This window comes from Leptodactylus fuscus, chromosome 10, assembly GCF_031893055.1.
Source record: "Leptodactylus fuscus isolate aLepFus1 chromosome 10, aLepFus1.hap2, whole genome shotgun sequence".
NCBI lineage: Eukaryota > Metazoa > Chordata > Amphibia > Anura > Leptodactylidae > Leptodactylus > Leptodactylus fuscus.
This window is the reverse complement of record NC_134274.1, coordinates 6,842,513-6,860,694: the sequence shown is the minus strand read 5'-3', so window position 1 is coordinate 6,860,694 and position 18,182 is coordinate 6,842,513. Positions and strand designations below refer to the sequence as shown.

General features: G+C 49.8%; 1 protein-coding gene across 1 annotated transcript; it reads right to left on the bottom strand.

Moving 5' to 3' along the window:
* Positions 1–1,784: 1,784 nt before the first annotated feature.
* Positions 1,785–13,354, bottom strand: ING4 (inhibitor of growth family member 4). The gene is made up of 8 exons (XM_075258575.1): positions 13,225–13,354; positions 9,987–10,058; positions 9,546–9,712; positions 8,531–8,645; positions 7,235–7,343; positions 6,957–7,101; positions 6,092–6,153; positions 1,785–5,443 (listed from the first exon to the last, which is right to left on the bottom strand). The coding sequence occupies exons 1-8, from the start codon at positions 13,259–13,261 to the stop codon at positions 5,404–5,406; spliced, it is 747 nt and encodes a 248-aa protein (XP_075114676.1). The 5' UTR covers positions 13,262–13,354; the 3' UTR covers positions 1,785–5,403.
* Between the last annotated feature and the right edge of the window lie 4,828 nt (positions 13,355–18,182).

The window sequence follows — 18,182 nt, the reverse complement described above, 5'->3', positions numbered from 1 at the left end:
CCGACACGACAGCCAATCCTAGCACGGAGATGAAGATTGACATTTATATAGGCCAATGGCATTGTAGCAGGGATGAAGACGTTTCATTGGCCCAGAGCGGAGTGATTGGCAGGTGGACTAGCCAATAAGGAATGCAGAAGTGTAAGGAGGCGGCTGGAGGACTACAACTCCCATCATTTCTCTCTGGTACACACAGTCCTGGAGTAGTGCAAGGCTGTGGATGGGTCTGCTTCATGAGATTTCACCAAAAAAAAAAAAAATGTGAAAAATTTTAAGTCAATCTTCACACAACGTATTTCCACATATGTTATCAGGTCTGCAGAAACCCAATGAATATGAATGGAGGTGACTGTGTGAACAACGTCTAAGGCTCATGCAATATAGACCAACGCCAACGCTACAATGGGCTGCCATGGGCAAAGTAGATCAGAAGAGCCCCCTGCTGGTACGCGTGACCGGGATCTCCTTACTATTTCCCGCACTTATCCCCCCAATTTTGGGGCAAAAAAGAAATAAGGAAGAAACAGTAAAAAGTGGCAGATTTTTTTGCAACAATTTCTTTCTTTTTTCCTGATTTCTTGCCATTGTCCTCCATGGCCCCCCACAAAGCACTGTCCAGTGTGGGGGCCCCATCACTGCACAGACCCCTCAGTCTCTTCACCCTGGCCGGAGCGGTGACATACCATACGGCCATGACTTCTCCAGTCTAGCAGTAGTCGTGGTGGTCTTGCAATGGACTCCCTATGATCCTCATTATGAACAATCCCCTCCCCCATTATACTGTCTGCACTGTAAGCTCCGTATTGTAAGGCCTATGTATATACGGGGTAGCTTTGTACAATTGGCACTCCCTGCCCAATTGAGTGTCTCCCTATTTTTCAGATTCGGACAACCATGATGCCTAAACGGTGAAACCGGGTGGTCCTGACAACTGAATGTGGACACCTAAGCAAAGCCTGACTGCTGCAGATTCTATCAAAAATGTTGAAGGCCAAGACCAAAGCTATTTTAAGGCTGAGGCCCCACGTTGCGGAAATGCAGCTTTTTAGTTGCAGATTTTGCAGCAGTTTTTTGAGCCCAAGCCAGGAGTGGGTTGAGCAGAAGGGAGAAGTGTAAGAACTTCCTATACATTCCCATTCCTTCTGTAGCCATTCTTGGCTTTGTATCAAAAAACTGCAACAAAATCTGCAACAAAAGAATCGGCGTTCCTGCAATGCGGGGCCTTAAAAAGTTCCAAAGTGAAGTAAACTAACAATATACTTTCCTCTGTCTCTGTTGTAAAACCTCCATTAGGCCGGGTTCACACGGAGTATTATGGCACGTAATGTGGTACGTAGACGGCGCGGGAGCTTTTGCGGGCCGTATATGCACCCATTGTTTTCAATGGGAGCCGGTACCGTATACGCGGCACTATTTTGCGGTTTTTGGTGCAGTTTTTTGAGCTACAGCCAGATGTGGAACCAGCATAAAAGTCTCCACTTCTGGTTTGAGCTCAATAAACATGAAAAACTTCCCCCTAACAAGGCGGTACCTACCTAAATCATCATCCAATGTCCTGAGACATGCTCGTGCTTATACACAGCAGCAGTGTAAAGCATGGTGGACAGACCCATCCATTAGTGATGAATTTCAAACTCCAAAAGACAATGTCACTGATCACAGCTGTGCCCTGATAGAACAGAACTAGAAAACTTTACCAATACTAAATGACAGGTGCGCAGTACCCAAAAATGTAACCGGCGGCCGCCATCTTGTTCACATTAATAACATAAAACACGACACCGAGACCTTTACTATTAATTTATTTTTTCACTAGTAAATCAGAAGAAAATCCATATCCAGTATTACGCTGTAGAGTCGGTGCAGGTGGGAGGTTACAGGGCAGGAGGGTCTCGCACCCAAATCATACAAGAATTAGTGTTTTCATGAAGACCAGACATGTGAAGCTTTACTAGTCCAGATCATGGAGCGAACGTACGAACGGTGCAAAAGTACTCCGAGCCCTGAATAAATAATGCCGCCTCTCCGACACTGCGCCCGAGTACACTCACTCCTGGTTCGGTGGAGGAGGCGTCCTTAGGACATTGGCAGCTCAAGTATAAACTCCAAAGGAAGACAAAGAACGCAGCACCAAAATGTAGAAGAGGGAGGACCCCATAGAAGGGAGGGGGACAGAGGAGGGGATCGGGGGAGGAAGGCCAGGCTGAACCCAAGTGTTATGGTGCGGGTAGCAGACCATCTCATGTCTATGGAGGACCCCTGACTGCAGCGGGATAGAAGGATAGGGCAGTTGGATTTCAACATGCCCAATCCTTTTGTCCTCCCCATTCACAATACCTGCACACTTGGGTTCAGCCTGGAATTTATGGGGGACCAGAAGTGTATGGGCAGCCTAAGGGCTCATGTCTGGGTCAAGGACGGGGAGCGGTAAGTACGGTATTGTCGTGGGAGGTAAGGGCGGGTCCGGAGGGGTAAGACCAATGTCCACATAGAACAGTTAAAGGCAATGTATCACCTATATATTCTATGTATTAGACCTGATACATTTGTCTTCTAATTATAGATTTTTTTAAATTCTATTTTCTGTACACAATTATGGGGGCGGCCATCTTGCCTCAGGTGATATTAACAGCATTTAGAGATTTGCTTTACGGCATTCTCAACAGGGAGTGCAGAGTAAGCCATGGGATGACTCCGCCAAAACAAATGAATCCGATCGACCGAAATATAGCAAGGAACCGGACTCACTGATTTGATGGATGTGTGTTGTGAGCATGCTCTGTGAGCGGTGCAGAGGTCACTATCAGAGGAGGCAAGTGGTGACATCTATTCACATTGGTGGATCCTCTGACTTTATAAAAGGGTGCTAGCTTTCATTGTATCCTCACCTTCTTATGATAATGGCATGACTGCTGAGAAGTGATCTCTATAGATCAGGAAGTCTCAGACTAGAAAGATTAGAACAAGAAAAGTAAAAAAAAAAAACAAAACAATGAAAAATACTTCAAAACTCTATTTAATCTAAAACCGTCATTTATTCAATAGCTCATTTTCTTATGATACATCCCCTTTAAGAGGTCCAGATGGAGCTCAGAGGGGTTATGGACTGACAAGGGCAAAAGTGGAGGAACACAGGAGATTTGGAGCAAGATTTGGCACCTGTCATGTTCTGTAGTGTTTTTCTACCTAGTGTTTTCTTAGATGTATTAATAGACAGTGATGGCCAAAAGTATTGGCCCCCCTGCAGTTCTGTCAGATAATACTCAGTGTCCCCCAGATAATGATTACAAGCACAAACTCTTTGGTATTAATTAGAGATGAGCGAACACTATTCGGAACAGCCGTTCCGAGTAGCACCCTCCCATAGAAATGAATGGATGCAGCCAGCACGCGGGGGGCTAAGCAACCTGCATGCCGGCTGCTTCCATTCATTTCTATGGGAGGGTGCTACTTGGAACGGCTGTTCCGAATAGTGTTCGCTCATCTCTAGTATTAATACCTTCATTTATTTTGCTTGCAATGAAAAAACACAAAAGAGAATGAAAAAAAAAGTCACATCATTGATCATTTTACACAAAACTGCAGAACTGGTGCGGACAGAAGTATTGGCGCCCTCAGCCTAATACTTGGTAGCACAACCTTTAGACACAATAACTGCGCACAACCGCTTCCACTAACCAGCAATGAGTTTCTTACAAGGCTCTGCTGGAATCTTAGACAATTCTTCTTTGGCTCCTGCTCCAGGTCCCCCCTGAGATGTGAAGGGGGCCTTCTCCAAACTGCCACCAAGAGATCTCTCCCCCTCCCCCACAGGTGTTCTATGGGATTCAGGGCTGGACTCATTGCTGCCACTTTACAAGTCTCCAGGGCTTTCTCTCACCACCATTTTCTAGTGCTGACCTGAAGTGTGTTTTGGGTCCTTGTCCTGCTGGAAGAGCCCTGACCTCTGAGGGAGACCCGGCTTTCTCACACTGGGCCCTACATGATGCTGCACAATGTGTTGGTCGTCTTCAGACTCCATAATGCCATGCACACGGTCAAGCAGTCCAGTGCCAGAGGCAGCAAAGCAACCCCAAACCATCAGGGACCTCCGCCATGTCTGACTGTAGGGGGCGTCTTCTTCTCTTTTTTCCTGTAATCTCTATGTTGAGGCCTTCTCCTACTTTTGTCTCCTCTGACCAGAGAACATTCTTCCAGAACGGTTTTGGCTTTCTCAGGTAAGTTTTGGCAAACTCCAGCCTGGCTTCTGTCTGTGGGTAAGAAGTGGGGTCTTCCTGGGTCTCCTACCATACAGTCCCTTCTCATTCAGACGCTGACACTGGATAGTACGGGGTGACACTGTTGTACCCTCGGACTGCAGGGCAGCTTGGACTTGTTTGGATGTTAGTCGAGGTTCTTTATCCACCATCCGCACAACCTTAGTTGAAATCTCTCGTCAATGTTTCTTTTGCGTCCACATCTAGGGAGGTTAGCCACAGGGCCATGGGCTTTACACTTCTTACTGACACTGCGCACGGTAGACACAGGAACATTCAGGTCTTTGGAGATGGACTTGTAGCCTTGAGATTGCTCATGCTTCCTCACAATTTTGCTTCTCAAGTCCTCAGAAAGTTCTTTGGTCTTCTTTCTTTTCTCCATGCTCAATGTGGTCACACAAGGACACAGGACAGAGGTGGAGTCAACTTTAATCCATTTCAACTGGCTGCAGGTGTGATTTAGTTATTGCCACCACCTGTTAGGTGCCTCAGGTAAGTAACAGGTGCTGTTAATTACACAAATTAGAGAAGCATCACATGATTTTTAAAACAGTGCCAATACTTTTGTCCACCCCCTTTTTTATGTTTGCTGTGGAATTATATCCAATTTGGCTTTTTGACAATTCTTTTTGTGGTTTTCCATTGAAGACAAATTAAATGAAGAAAATACCAAAGAATTTGTGCTTGCAATCATTATCTGGAAGATGAGTATTATCTGACAGAATTGCAGGGGTGCCAATACTTTTGGCCAACACTGTATATGGAGTGGGGGAGGAAATAATGGGGGGCAGGAAGGCAGATACAGAACACGGTCTGGAGGTAGTTCATATATCAAGAAGAGAAGTTACAAGGAGGTGGGATATAGTCAGATATGGAGGCGGTGAAGCAGACACAGAATGGAGGAGGGGCAGGACCCAGAATGGAGGACAAGGCGAGGTTGTGCTTAGAGGGGTCTCTGGTGACCTCAGCTTGTCAGACGTCTAATGTCGTCCCCTCCTCGGGCACAGCAATACAACAGCACCTGGAGGTAACTTCTAATACTGACATGATCTGTAACTGTCCTCCTAGGATACACAGAATGAAGCAAGTAGCACCCACTCCCGAAAACTCGCTGCCCTCGCCCCATAGGGAGCCTGTACACAGTGTCTTACTTCTTCTTCCTCTCCTGGGAGCAGCGGGGGCAGTACCTGCAGCAAGAAGACGGAAAGGATCATAAGAAGGTGTATACAGAGGAATGAGAACCCTGCAAGGAAACAAGAGGAGCGGGGTACAAAAGCAGTGGGACTGGGATATAAGGAAGACTATGGGGAGACAAAAGAGACGGCACTAAGGAAGAAGTAAGAAAGGGACAGAGGAAGAAGGAAACCTGAGGCACTGGGGGGGGATAAGGAAGCCTAAGCAGTAATTAGCAATGAGGAAGGCAAAAAAGTAGCACAGGAGGGGCAAGAAACATAAAAGAACGCAAATGATGATGATCTATCCTTAGGACAGGCCATCAATGTGTGATCGAGGGTTTGGGCACCTGGGACCCCCACCCATCAGCTAGTTAAAGGTGCTGTAAGCATTCGGGTGAGCACCGTGTCCTCATGGTACCATACATAATGTTTTAGCTTTGTGACTGGCATTGCAGCGCAGCCTCATCCACTTGGATGAGACTGAGCTGCTGCAGTACCTCGTGACTGATAAATGTAATGCCATTGACACAGGGAAGAGGTCCCAGGTGCGGAAGCTGCTCCGACCACATATTGATGACCTACGGAGAGGTACCCACAATACCCCTCAAGTCCAGTCCTCAGGCATTTTGGACAGGAGCCACATTGTAATAAACCACTCACCATTTTCCACGAGGTTTTGTAGCCAGGCCGACACAGGCAAAATGAAACCATTCGATGGAGCACTGAGGTAATGAAGCAGAAGGACATCATCAGGACCACGAGGTGGGCGGTATAGATATATAGTATATATATAGCAGTATAGGGCACTGGTGCTGTATAGATGAGCAGTGTACAGAGCAGGCACACATTATAGAGCTGGGGGCTATAGAACACTTGTGACTCCCCCATACACATGCATACTTGGCAGGCAGCTTATTGTCCCTGAGAATTAAAGGATCGAGAAGATGAAATCCAACAGCTTGATCCTTCATCTGCCCCTGGAGGTGACTCCCTATACACAGTGGATGACTTGCCTAAGCATTGGGGAACTGGTGGCCATTCTGCACTTACCCTGAATTCCCTCACTGCACACACACTCACATCCAGGGAGTATCCAATCCCACGTATACAGCAGAGAGATAGACATAATAGTCACCTAGACAGGCCCATATGTCACCATTATATTTACACTGGCACATTAAAGGGGTTGTCCCATTATCTTCTCCACAGGACAGGGGATAAATGCCTGACTGCTGGGGGCCCAATTCCCCAGTGATTACGAGGACGGGGGACCCAAAGTCCCCTATAGACCTCCTTGTGTGACTGGTACTCACTTCTATGGGGCTGCAGACACCTCTGGAGATTACAGTCCCGGCAGCCCCATAGTGGTCACACAAGCTCACAAGGAGGCCTTAGGGGAAAGACCTGGTGATCCTGCACCGAGCACTCGGACACTTCCTCCTTGTCCTTTGGATATTGGACAAGTGTCTGCAGTGGCACAACCCCTTTAAGGATTACATCGCCCAGGCAGAGTCCATACACTTACATCTGGATTGTCACAGCCGATCATCTCTCCATACGACACCTGGTGACACAGGCAGTATGTGGGCTCATTGGGGTCCACGGGCATATCCAGAACATCAGAGGGGTGGACTTTTCCAAAATTACTTGCAGGAGCGCCATATTCTGCCCTGCAAAAAAAAAAAAAAAATAGGGATGAGAATATCCCAGAAGACACTGAATTTTACCCCCCCCCCCCCCAGACAGGAGTAAATCACCCCCATAAGTGGGGTCCCACAGCACCCCAAATGACAGCTCACTTACGTCTGAACAAGTTTGATCTTCTTCTGTCCGCTCTTCGTCGTCTCGTCATCGGAGTTCTTCACCTTCGATCTGACTTTAGGGGCTTTCTTCTCCTTCTGACCTCTGCCCTCTGCAGGAAGGATAATCAGAGTGTTATCCCAATGTAGGGGCGGGAACAAAGGGGGTGAGGGGCCAGATCTGAGGGGAAGAGAAGAGAAGGGACAATTTATTGGGAAGGTTTGATGGCTAGGAAAGTGAGAATTCATCAGTCCCATGGAAGAAGCTGGAGATCATCTTCTAGGATCAGCAGTGGTGGAGGAAGGAGCTAAAGGGGGCATGGAAGGCTGTGGGGCCGAAGTAGGAGGAGGACGGTCAAGGAGTTGGGCTGTAACTGGCCCCAATGTGGCCAGGAGCAAATACTGAAAGCCCCCCTTGTATTACTATGTGGTCCACGGCACCTTACAGCTACTGTACTAGGACAATAGGGGCACATGTCTGCATGAAGGACCTCAGCTAGAAAGTCACCATGTGAGAACCTGACCAGGAGAAGTAATGTAATGTATGTACACAGTGACCAGCAGAATAGTGAGCGCAGCTCTGGAGTATAATACAGGATAAGTAATGTAATGTATGTACACAGTGGCTGTACCAGCAGAATAGTGAGCGCAGCTCTGGAGTATAATACAGGATAAGTAATGTAATGTATGTACACAGTGACTGCACCAGCAGAATAGTGAGCGCAGCTCTGGAGTATAATACAGGATAAGTAATGTAATGTATGTACACAGTGGCTGTACCAGCAGAATAGTGAGCGCAGCTCTGGAGTATAATAGAGGATAAGTAATGTAATGTATGTACACAGTGACCAGCAGAATAGTGAGCGCAGCTCTGGAGTATAATACAGGATAAGTAATGTAATGTATGTACACAGTGACTGTACCAGCAGAATAGTGAGCGCAGCTCTGGAGTATAATACAGGATAAGTAATGTAATGTATGTACACAGTGACTGCACCAGCAGAATAGTGAGCGCAGCTCTGGAGTTTAATACAGGATAAGTAATGTAATGTATGTACACAGTGACTGCACCAGCAGAATAGTGAGCGCAGCTCTGGAGTATAATACAGGATAAGTAATGTAATGTATGTACACAGTGACTGCACCAGCAGAATAGTGAGCACAGCTCTGGAGTATAATACAGGATAAGTAATGTAATATAGTTTGAAAACGGCTAGACTTTATACATAGATTATATCTCCAGATACTGTACAATGGATGTTAAAGGAAGAACGACCAGGCAGGTCACTGATCTCCTCACTCTTTTTGCCTTTGCTGGAGCAGCTGTCATAGTCACTTGATTCAATGTGCTTCTCCTTCAGATCAGCTTCAAAGCGAGCGAGGTCCGTGTCCAACCTCCGGATGTGTTTGTCCACCTGGATTCGAGAGGGAACAATATATCAAGTGAACTAAATCATTGCAGAAACAATTGGACTCCTGCTCTATAGACTGCAGGTTTGATGGAGTAAATTGGTTTTCTGCTTATCAGTCGTTTTATAGATGACAAATGATCTATAACATAATCAGGATCAACCCCATTACTTGATCACCGAATCCGCTCCTTCCTCACCCCGGAAACTACGAAGACGCTCGTCCAGGCCCTCATAATCTCCCGCTTAGATTACTGCAACACCCTTCTCCATGGACTCCCAGCAAACACCCTCGCCCCCTCCAGTCCACCCTAAACTGTGCTGCTCACTTAATTCACCTCACCCCCCGATCTTCATCGGCTGCTCCCCTCTGCCAGTCCCTCCACTGGCTACCTATAGCCCAGCGAATTGAGTTCAAGCTACTAACTAACGCTAACATACAAAGCCATCCACAACCTGTCCCCTCCATATATCTCTGACCTCACCTGTCCCCTCCATATATCTCTGACCTCATCCACAACCTGTCCCCTCCATATATCTCTGACCTCATCCACAACCTGTCCCCTCCATATATCTCTGACCTCATCTCCCGCTACCTGCCCACACGTAACCTCAGATCCTCCAATGACCTCCTACTCCGCTCTCATCCGCTCCTCACACAACCGTCTCCAAGATTTCCCCCGTGCATCCCACCTTCTGTCTCTACCCCTCTCCCTCATAGATTGTAAGCCCTCGCGGGCAGGGCCCTCTACCCCTCTGTGTCAGTCGGTCATTGTTAAGTATTGTATCTACCTGTATATTTTGTGTACTGTAAAGCACCATGGGATTAATATAATAATGTACAGAGCACCATGGGATTAATGGTGCTATATAACTAAACAATAATCATCACTGCCGCTCCCTCACCATTTCGTAGGTCTGCATGGCAAGCTGCACTTTATCGTCCCCGTACTCCTTGCATTTACTGTACGCCTCTTGCACTTGTCTGAGGAGCTGAAGCTTCTCCTCGGAGCTCAGGGTCCGGGCGCTGCTCATATACTGACAGGACAGACGATCTATGTGACATTTCAGATCTGGAAGAAAACAAAAAAATAAATACATAAGTCGTCCTGAGAACACTGTACCCTGCTTATTTCTCACAGAGCTGCCTAGGACCGGAGGAGATGGCGTCATGGCATCCATAGTGCCAGACAGAACAGCGAGTGCAATGAATCTGAAGATACTATAGACAGGGCCCAAACAGGATGACTCCAGAGAGTACACACGTCCTGTAGTGTCCATCTGTATACCTCTCACGCCATGTCACATCAATGCTGTATACAGGTCACATGATCTATCTGCACTCACCTTCTGTCCTCTGATCGAGGTCCCGCATCAGCTGGAAGTTCCTTTGGAGCTCAAACGGCAGATTTTCTATACCTGGGAGCAGATCGGTCACAGGTCACATCAACATTCATGGCAGGAGTTTAGGCAGAGGCCGCACATAAGACAACGGAGCAGAAACGGAGATCCCCTCGCACTGAATTCCCTCTGTGTTTTACCTCCCTCAATATCATCCTGTGTTACTATCTGTTTCTGCAGGGGGCACTTGTCTCTCACAGCGAACAATAACCCATTAACTTCTATGGGACAAAGACGCGACTGTATATGCGGCCATTACACCTGAGCCAGCCCTGGTATACTGCCCCAGACTCTTACCCCCCTCCTGTGCCAGCCCTGGTATACTGCCCCCAGACTCTTACCCCCCTCCTGTGCCAGCCCTGAAACACTGCCCCCAGACTCTTACCCACCTCCTGTGCCAGCCCTGGTATACTGCCCCCAGACTCTTACCCCCCTCCTGTGCCAGCCCTGAAACACTGCCCCCAGACTCTTACCCCCCTCCTGTGCCAGCCCTGGTATACTGCCCCCAGACTCTTACCCCCCTCCTGTGCCAGCCCTGGTATACTGACCCCAGACTCTTACCCACCTCCTGTGCCAGCCCTGAAACACTGCCCCCAGACTCTTACCCCCTCCTGTGCCAGCCCTGGTATACTGACCCCAGACTCTTACCCACCTCCTGTGCCAGCCCTGGTATACTGTCCCAGACTCTTACCCCCCTCCTGTGCCAGCCCTGAAACACTGCCCCCAGACTCTTACCCACCTCCTGTGCCAGCCAGCCCTGAAACACTGCCCCCAGACTCTTACCCACCTCCTGTACCAGCCCTTGTATACTGCCCCCAGACTCTTACCCACCTCCTGTGCCAGCCCTGGTATACTGCCCCCAGACTCTTACCCACCTCCTGTGCCAGCCCTGGTATACTGCCCCCAGACTCTTACCCCCCTCCTGTAGCAGCCCTGGTATACTGACCCCAGACTCTTACCCCCCTCCTGTAGCAGCCCTGGTATACTGCCCCCAGACTCTTACCCCCTCCTGTGCCAGCCCTGGTATACTGCCCCCAGACTCTTACCCCCCTCCTGTACCAGCCCTTGTATACTGCCCCCAGACTCTTACCCCCCTCCTGTAGCAGCCCTGGTATACTGCCCCTAGACTCATACCCCCCTCCTGTACCAGCCCTGGTATACTTCCCCTAGACTCTTACCCCCCTCCTGTACCAGCCCTGGTATACTGCCCCCAGACTCTTACCCCCCTCCTGTACCAGCCCTTGTATACTGCTCCCAGACTCTTACCCCTCTCCTGTGCCAGCCCTGTTGTATTGCCCCCAGACTCTTACCCCCCTCCTGTGCCAGCCCTGTTGTATTGCCCCCAGACTCTTACCCACCTCCTGTGCCAGCCCTGGTATACTGCCCCCAGACTCTTACCCCCCCTCCTGTGCCAGCCATGGTATACTGCCCCCAGACTCTTACCCCCCTCCTGTGCCAGCCCTGGTATACTGCCCCCAGACTCTTACCCCCCTCCTGTGCCAGCCCTGGTATACTGACCCCAGACTCTTACCCCCCTCCTGTGCCAGCCCTGGTATACTGCCCCAGACTCTTACCCCCCTCCTGTGCCAGCCCTGGTATACTGCCCCAGACTCTTACCCCCCTCCTGTGCCAGCCCTGGTATACTGCCCCCAGACTCTTACCCCCTCCTGTGCCAGCCCTGGTATACTGTCCCAGACTCTTACCCCCCTCCTGTGCCAGCCCTGAAACACTGCCCCCAGACTCTTACCCACCTCCTGTGCCAGCCAGCCCTGAAACACTGCCCCCAGACTCTTACCCACCTCCTGTACCAGCCCTTGTATACTGCCCCCAGACTCTTACCCACCTCCTGTGCCAGCCCTGGTATACTGCCCCCAGACTCTTACCCACCTCCTGTGCCAGCCCTGGTATACTGCCCCCAGACTCTTACCCCCCTCCTGTACCAGCCCTGGTATACTGCCCCCAGACTCTTACCCACCTCCTGTGCCAGCCCTGGTATACTGCCCCCAGACTCTTACCCCCCTCCTGTAGCAGCCCTGGTATACTGACCCCAGACTCTTACCCCCCTCCTGTAGCAGCCCTGGTATACTGCCCCCAGACTCTTACCCCCTCCTGTGCCAGCCCTGGTATACTGCCCCCAGACTCTTACCCCCCTCCTGTACCAGCCCTTGTATACTGCCCCCAGACTCTTACCCCCCTCCTGTAGCAGCCCTGGTATACTGCCCCTAGACTCATACCCCCCTCCTGTACCAGCCCTGGTATACTTCCCCTAGACTCTTACCCCCCTCCTGTACCAGCCCTGGTATACTGCCCCCAGACTCTTACCCCCCTCCTGTACCAGCCCTTGTATACTGCTCCCAGACTCTTACCCCTCTCCTGTGCCAGCCCTGTTGTATTGCCCCCAGACTCTTACCCCCCTCCTGTGCCAGCCCTGTTGTATTGCCCCCAGACTCTTACCCACCTCCTGTGCCAGCCCTGGTATACTGCCCCCAGACTCTTACCCCCCCTCCTGTGCCAGCCATGGTATACTGCCCCCAGACTCTTACCCCCCTCCTGTGCCAGCCCTGGTATACTGCCCCCAGACTCTTACCCCCCTCCTGTGCCAGCCCTGGTATACTGACCCCAGACTCTTACCCCCCTCCTGTGCCAGCCCTGGTATACTGCCCCAGACTCTTACCCCCCTCCTGTGCCAGCCCTGGTATACTGCCCCAGACTCTTACCCCCCTCCTGTGCCAGCCCTGGTATACTGCCCCCAGACTCTTACCCCCTCCTGTGCCAGCCCTGGTATACTGCTCCCAGACTCTTACCCCCCTCCTGTGCCAGTCCTGGTATACTCACCCCAGACTCTTACCCCCCTCCCTCCTGTGCCAGCCATGGTATACTGCCCCCAGACTCTTACCCCCCTCCTGTGCCAGCCATGGTATACTGCCCCTAGACTCTTACCCCCCTCCCTCCTGTGCCAGCCCCCAGACTCTTACCCACCTCCTGTACCAGCCATGGTTTGCTGCCCCGACATTGTTGCCCCTTTCCTGTGCCAGCCCTGTTATCTTGACCCCCCTCTGTGCCAGCCGTGGGTTACTGGCCGAGACTCTCTCCGTCACCCCCCGTCTTCCTCCATAACCTGCCTCCGTGCACGATAACCCGGGACACCTCACCCTCTGACTAGAACTCCCATCACATCACTTACTGTCCAGATAATGCTCCAGGTACATGCCAGCCGCCATCTTGAGCGACAAGCAGACAACTTCCGCCGCACAGACTTACAGACCCTATGGTGTTTATTATCGTGTCGCCATCTTGTCGGGGCCACAACAAAAAATCCCCCCTTCATCCTTTGTGTGGTACCTACAGCGCTCCCGACACTAGAGGCCCAGCGGCGCGCTCCTTGTGTGTCTCCAGTACAGGGAGGGGAGACGCCATTTTGTCGGAGACAGAGGTCAATACAGCTATTGTTCCCCAGGTGATGAAAAGAACCGACTAAAACCTGTGATAGAGAATTAAAGATGGAAAATATCCCAGATCTATCATGTCACATAGTCTGCTGTCACTTCTCCACAATATGTGTCTATTCTGGGACTTGTAGTGCTGCTCACTTGTATCTCACCTATAGACGTAACCCCATGTTTTCCTTGTATCTGTATATCAGTCTGTATACATTGCACTTGAGCCTTCACGTGTCATCGGTCAGAACAAATGTCCAACGACGGCTCGTGACGAATGTCAGACAAGTGTGATCTGTCGCCTATAGATTGTCATCATAATGAAAGCAACAGGAGACCTGCGGCCATTTCTGTCATCTAGTCCCAGCAAGAACCCCTCCATTATGGCCCTGGTCCCATGACTGTGATTTGCGCAGACGCAAAAATGGACACGTATAGGAGCTGCAACGTAGTTTGCGTCTCTATTTCTACGCCCAGACTCACTGCTGCAAAATCTACGGCTGTATATGGGTCCAAATATATATATATTCTTTGGCTCCGTTCACACTGCGTTTTGCAGATTCCGCACTCAGATTTAGACATGTAATGGATGGCACTTTTGTTCAAATTTTGTCAATGCTCAAATAAATTGTGACTTCGTTTTTTTGTGCCACTTTCCCAAAAACTAGTAGTAGAAGAGAGTGCAGTGACAGGTCCATCCACCCCACCATCATTTATACTAGAAAACTAGTGTAAATGATCTAGGAGCCGGCGTACACAGAGTCGCCTCGTCATATAGGTGCCGTGGAATGGTAAATTTGGTGATTGCTGGTTTATCACTTCTCTTAGCCGCATAAGGTTATGTTCACATGGCTGCTGTTTTGACATCTTTCTGCTTGATACGGTCATAGAGCCAGATGACTGCACCCCAATAAGTGCCCCAAATAAACCCACCTGTTCACACCACCTTTTAGTGCAATGTATCATAGTCACACCCCCTTGACACATTTGATAAATGTGCAATCATTTAATAAGCATGTCCAAGATGAGATGTCACATTGTGAACCAAAACTGAGCATCGTGCAACTTCTACCGGCAAACACAGCGCGCATGCAACCACATTACAGGGCTCTGCTCACACGTTTGTTCTGGACCCTTCACGTGTTAAAGCTGCAGCAGTCAGGAGTGCATGGAACCCTCCATTATTACCCTGCATTCTCCACAGCGCCCTGTACCCTCTACCACTACACACTGCGGCGCTCTGCACACTCTACCAGCACCCTAAACATGTCCTAATCATCTCTCCTACATACACACAGTGCTCTGCAGCATTCAGCACTCTTGTGTATCCTCCCTATGTTGGACTGTCCTCTGCACCCTCTACATGCACATAGGCCACACTGTCCTGCACCCTCTACAGCTTCTTGTTATAGTGGCCAGCTATCTCCTGCATGTTCCTTGGTACTTACCATCACACTCTGCAGTTGCTCCATCATAAATTGTTGCAGTAATTCTGCTTTACTCTGCATTTTCCACAACATAATGCATTGGTGAGCTCTCGCCTACATGCTCCACATTGCTCTTCTCCCCACCACCAATACACCCAGCCGCCATCCGCACTCTTCTGCATCCTCCACAACAGGTCAGCTCTCACCTGCTTGCTCCTTGTTGCTCTTTTCCCAACACCAACAAACCCTGCAGCTGTCACGACTCTTCTGCGCCCATAACATGTTGCAGCTGTCAGGTCTTGCCTGCATGCTCCACATTGCTCTTTTCCCCACCACTTGCTCCGCATTGCAGGGTTTTGTTCTGACCACTGCCATACACATACAACATTCTGCACCCCCTAGGAGACCCGTACAGGATTCTGCTGTCTCCCGCACACACGGTGCTCTGTATCCCCTGCCAGTCTATACCACAATTCCCCATTATATCGCTCCATCATATGTGACAACTACCTCTTGTCAGCTACACAGAATATAAAACACAATGTATATGGAGGTTTATTTCTATGCAATATACTAAAAATGGGAACAGGAGAGGACACCAGAAGAGTGACAGAGGCGATAACAGCGACCCTCCACATCACAACACCTGAATGCACATGGTAGGTTTCGACTCTTCCCAAGGCTGATTTTATTTTTTCGGAAATGAAGATATTTCTGATGAATCCAACAAGGTGAAGGGAAGGAAAGCAAGCAGCAGTGATCGTGGTACGAGCAGAGAAGACAGCAGGGGAATGGCCAGTTATCAGGAGAAATATAGTGTTAGCAACAAGTTTGGCAAGTTCTAGGACAAACATTATAGGACTGACAAAGTCCCGAGAGGGGAATGACCTGGAAGAGTTAGCAAACATATGACCAGATGTCCGGACAGGGACCAAGAAGGTAACTGAAAGGTAAGAAAGAAGAAGAGTAGTGAAGGGGGAGTTGGGGTAGATGGGAGAACAAGACAGGAATCAGAGTGGGGAAAAGATAGGAGAACAAGGACCAGGGTGGGGGGAAGAAGATAGGAGGACAAGGACCAGGGTGGGGGGAAGAAGATAGGAGGACAAGGACCAGGGTGGGGGGAAGAAGATAGGAGGACAAGGACCAGGGTGGGGGGAAGTAGATAGGAGGACAGGACAGGAACCAGGGTGGGGGGAAGTAGATAGGAGGACAGGACAGGAACCAGGGTGGGGGGAAGTAGATAGGAGGACAGGACAGGAACCAGGGTGGGGGGAAGTAGATAGGAGGACAGGACAGGAACCAGGGTGGGGGGAAGTAGATAGGAGGACAGGACAGGAACCAGGGTGGGGGAGAAGGTAGGAAATTGAAATGGATAAGGAGTATAAGTAAAAAATACAGACATGGATGATGGTGGTGAGAAGGTAAGGGGTACAGACATGGATGATGGTGGTGAGAAAGTAAGGGGTACAGACACGGATGATGGTGGTGAGAAAGTAAGGGGTACAGACACGGATGATGGTGGTGAGAAGGTAAGGGCTCGTTCACATATGCGCCAGCACTCCGTACTTCAGGTTTCCGTTTCCTGCATAAAACAGAGCAGGATATGGAAACCTGCCGGACTCTTTCTCACCCATTCATTTGAATGGGTGAGAAAGCTGTCCGGCCATGAGCGGCGGTGAGCATTTTAGGCTCTCCGCCGCGAAACCGGGTTTTTTAATCCGGACACAGAGTCAGACATGCAGTACTCTGTGTCCGGATTAAAAAAAACGGTTTCGCAGCGGAGAGCATAAAACGCTCACGGCCGGACCTGGTCTATGGTTTCCGTCTTCTGGCATGCAGAAGACAGAAACTATAGAACGGAGACCCTGAACGCAGGTGTGAACCTAGCGTCAGGGGTACAGACATGGATGATGGTGGTGAGAAGGTAAGAGGTACAGACATGGACGATGGTGGTGAGAAGGTAAGAGGTACAGACATGGACGATGGTGGTGAGAAGGTAAGAGGTACAGACATGGATGATGGTGGTGAGAAGGTAAGAGGTACAGACATGGACGATGGTGGTGAGAAGGTAAGGGATACAGACATGGATGATGGTGGTGAGAAGGTAAGAGGTACAGACATGGATGATGGTGGTGAGAAGGTAAGAGGTACAGACATGGATGATGGTGGTGAGAAGGTAAGAGGTACAGACATGGATGATGGTGGTGAGAAGGTAAGGGATACAGACATGGATGATGGTGGTGAGAAGGTAAGAGGTACAGACATGGATGATGGTGGTGAGAAGGTAAGAGGTACAGACATGGACGATGGTGGTGAGAAGGTAAGGGATACAGACATGGATGATGGTGGTGAGAAGGTAAGAGGTACAGACATGGATGATGGTGGTGAGAAGGTAAGAGGTACAGACATGGACCAAGGTGGTGAGAAGGTAAGGGGTACAGACATGGACGATGGTGGTGAGAAGGTAAGAGGTACAGACATGGATGATGGTGGTGAGAAGGTAAGGGGTACAGACATGGACGATGGTGGTGAGAAGGTAAGGGATACAGACATGGATGATGGTGGTGAGAAGGTAAGAGGTACAGACATGGACCAAGGTGGTGAGAAGGTAAGGGGTACAGACATGGACGATGGTGGTGAGAAGGTAAGAGGTACAGACATGGATGATGGTGGTGAGAAGGTAAGAGATACAGACATGGACGATGGTGATGAGAAGGTAAGAGGTACAGACATGGACGATGGTGGTGAGAAGGTAAGGGGTACAGACATGGACCAAGGTGGTGAGAAGGTAAGGGGTACAGACATGGACCAAGGTGGTGAGAAGGTAAGAGATACAGACATGGACCAAGGTGGTGAGAAGGTAAGGGGTACAGACATGGACGATGGTGGTGAGAAGGTAAGGGGTACAGACATGGACCACGGTGGTGAGAAGGTAAGGGGTACAGACATGGACGATGGTGGTGAGAAGGTAAGGGGTACAGACATGGACCAAGGTGGTGAGAAGGTAAGGGGTACAGACATGGACGATGGTGGTGAGAAGGTAAGGGGTACAGACATGGACGATGGTGGTGAGAAGGTAAGGGGTACAGACATGGACCAAGGTGGTGAGAAGGTAAGGGGTACAGACATGGACGATGGTGGTGAGAAGGTAAGGGGTACAGACATGGACCAAGGTGGTGAGACGGTAAGGGGTACAGACATGGACGATGGTGGTGAGAAGGTCGGATTTGTAAACTGGTACAAGGGTGGTCTCTGAAGAAAAAAAATAAAGAAAAAAA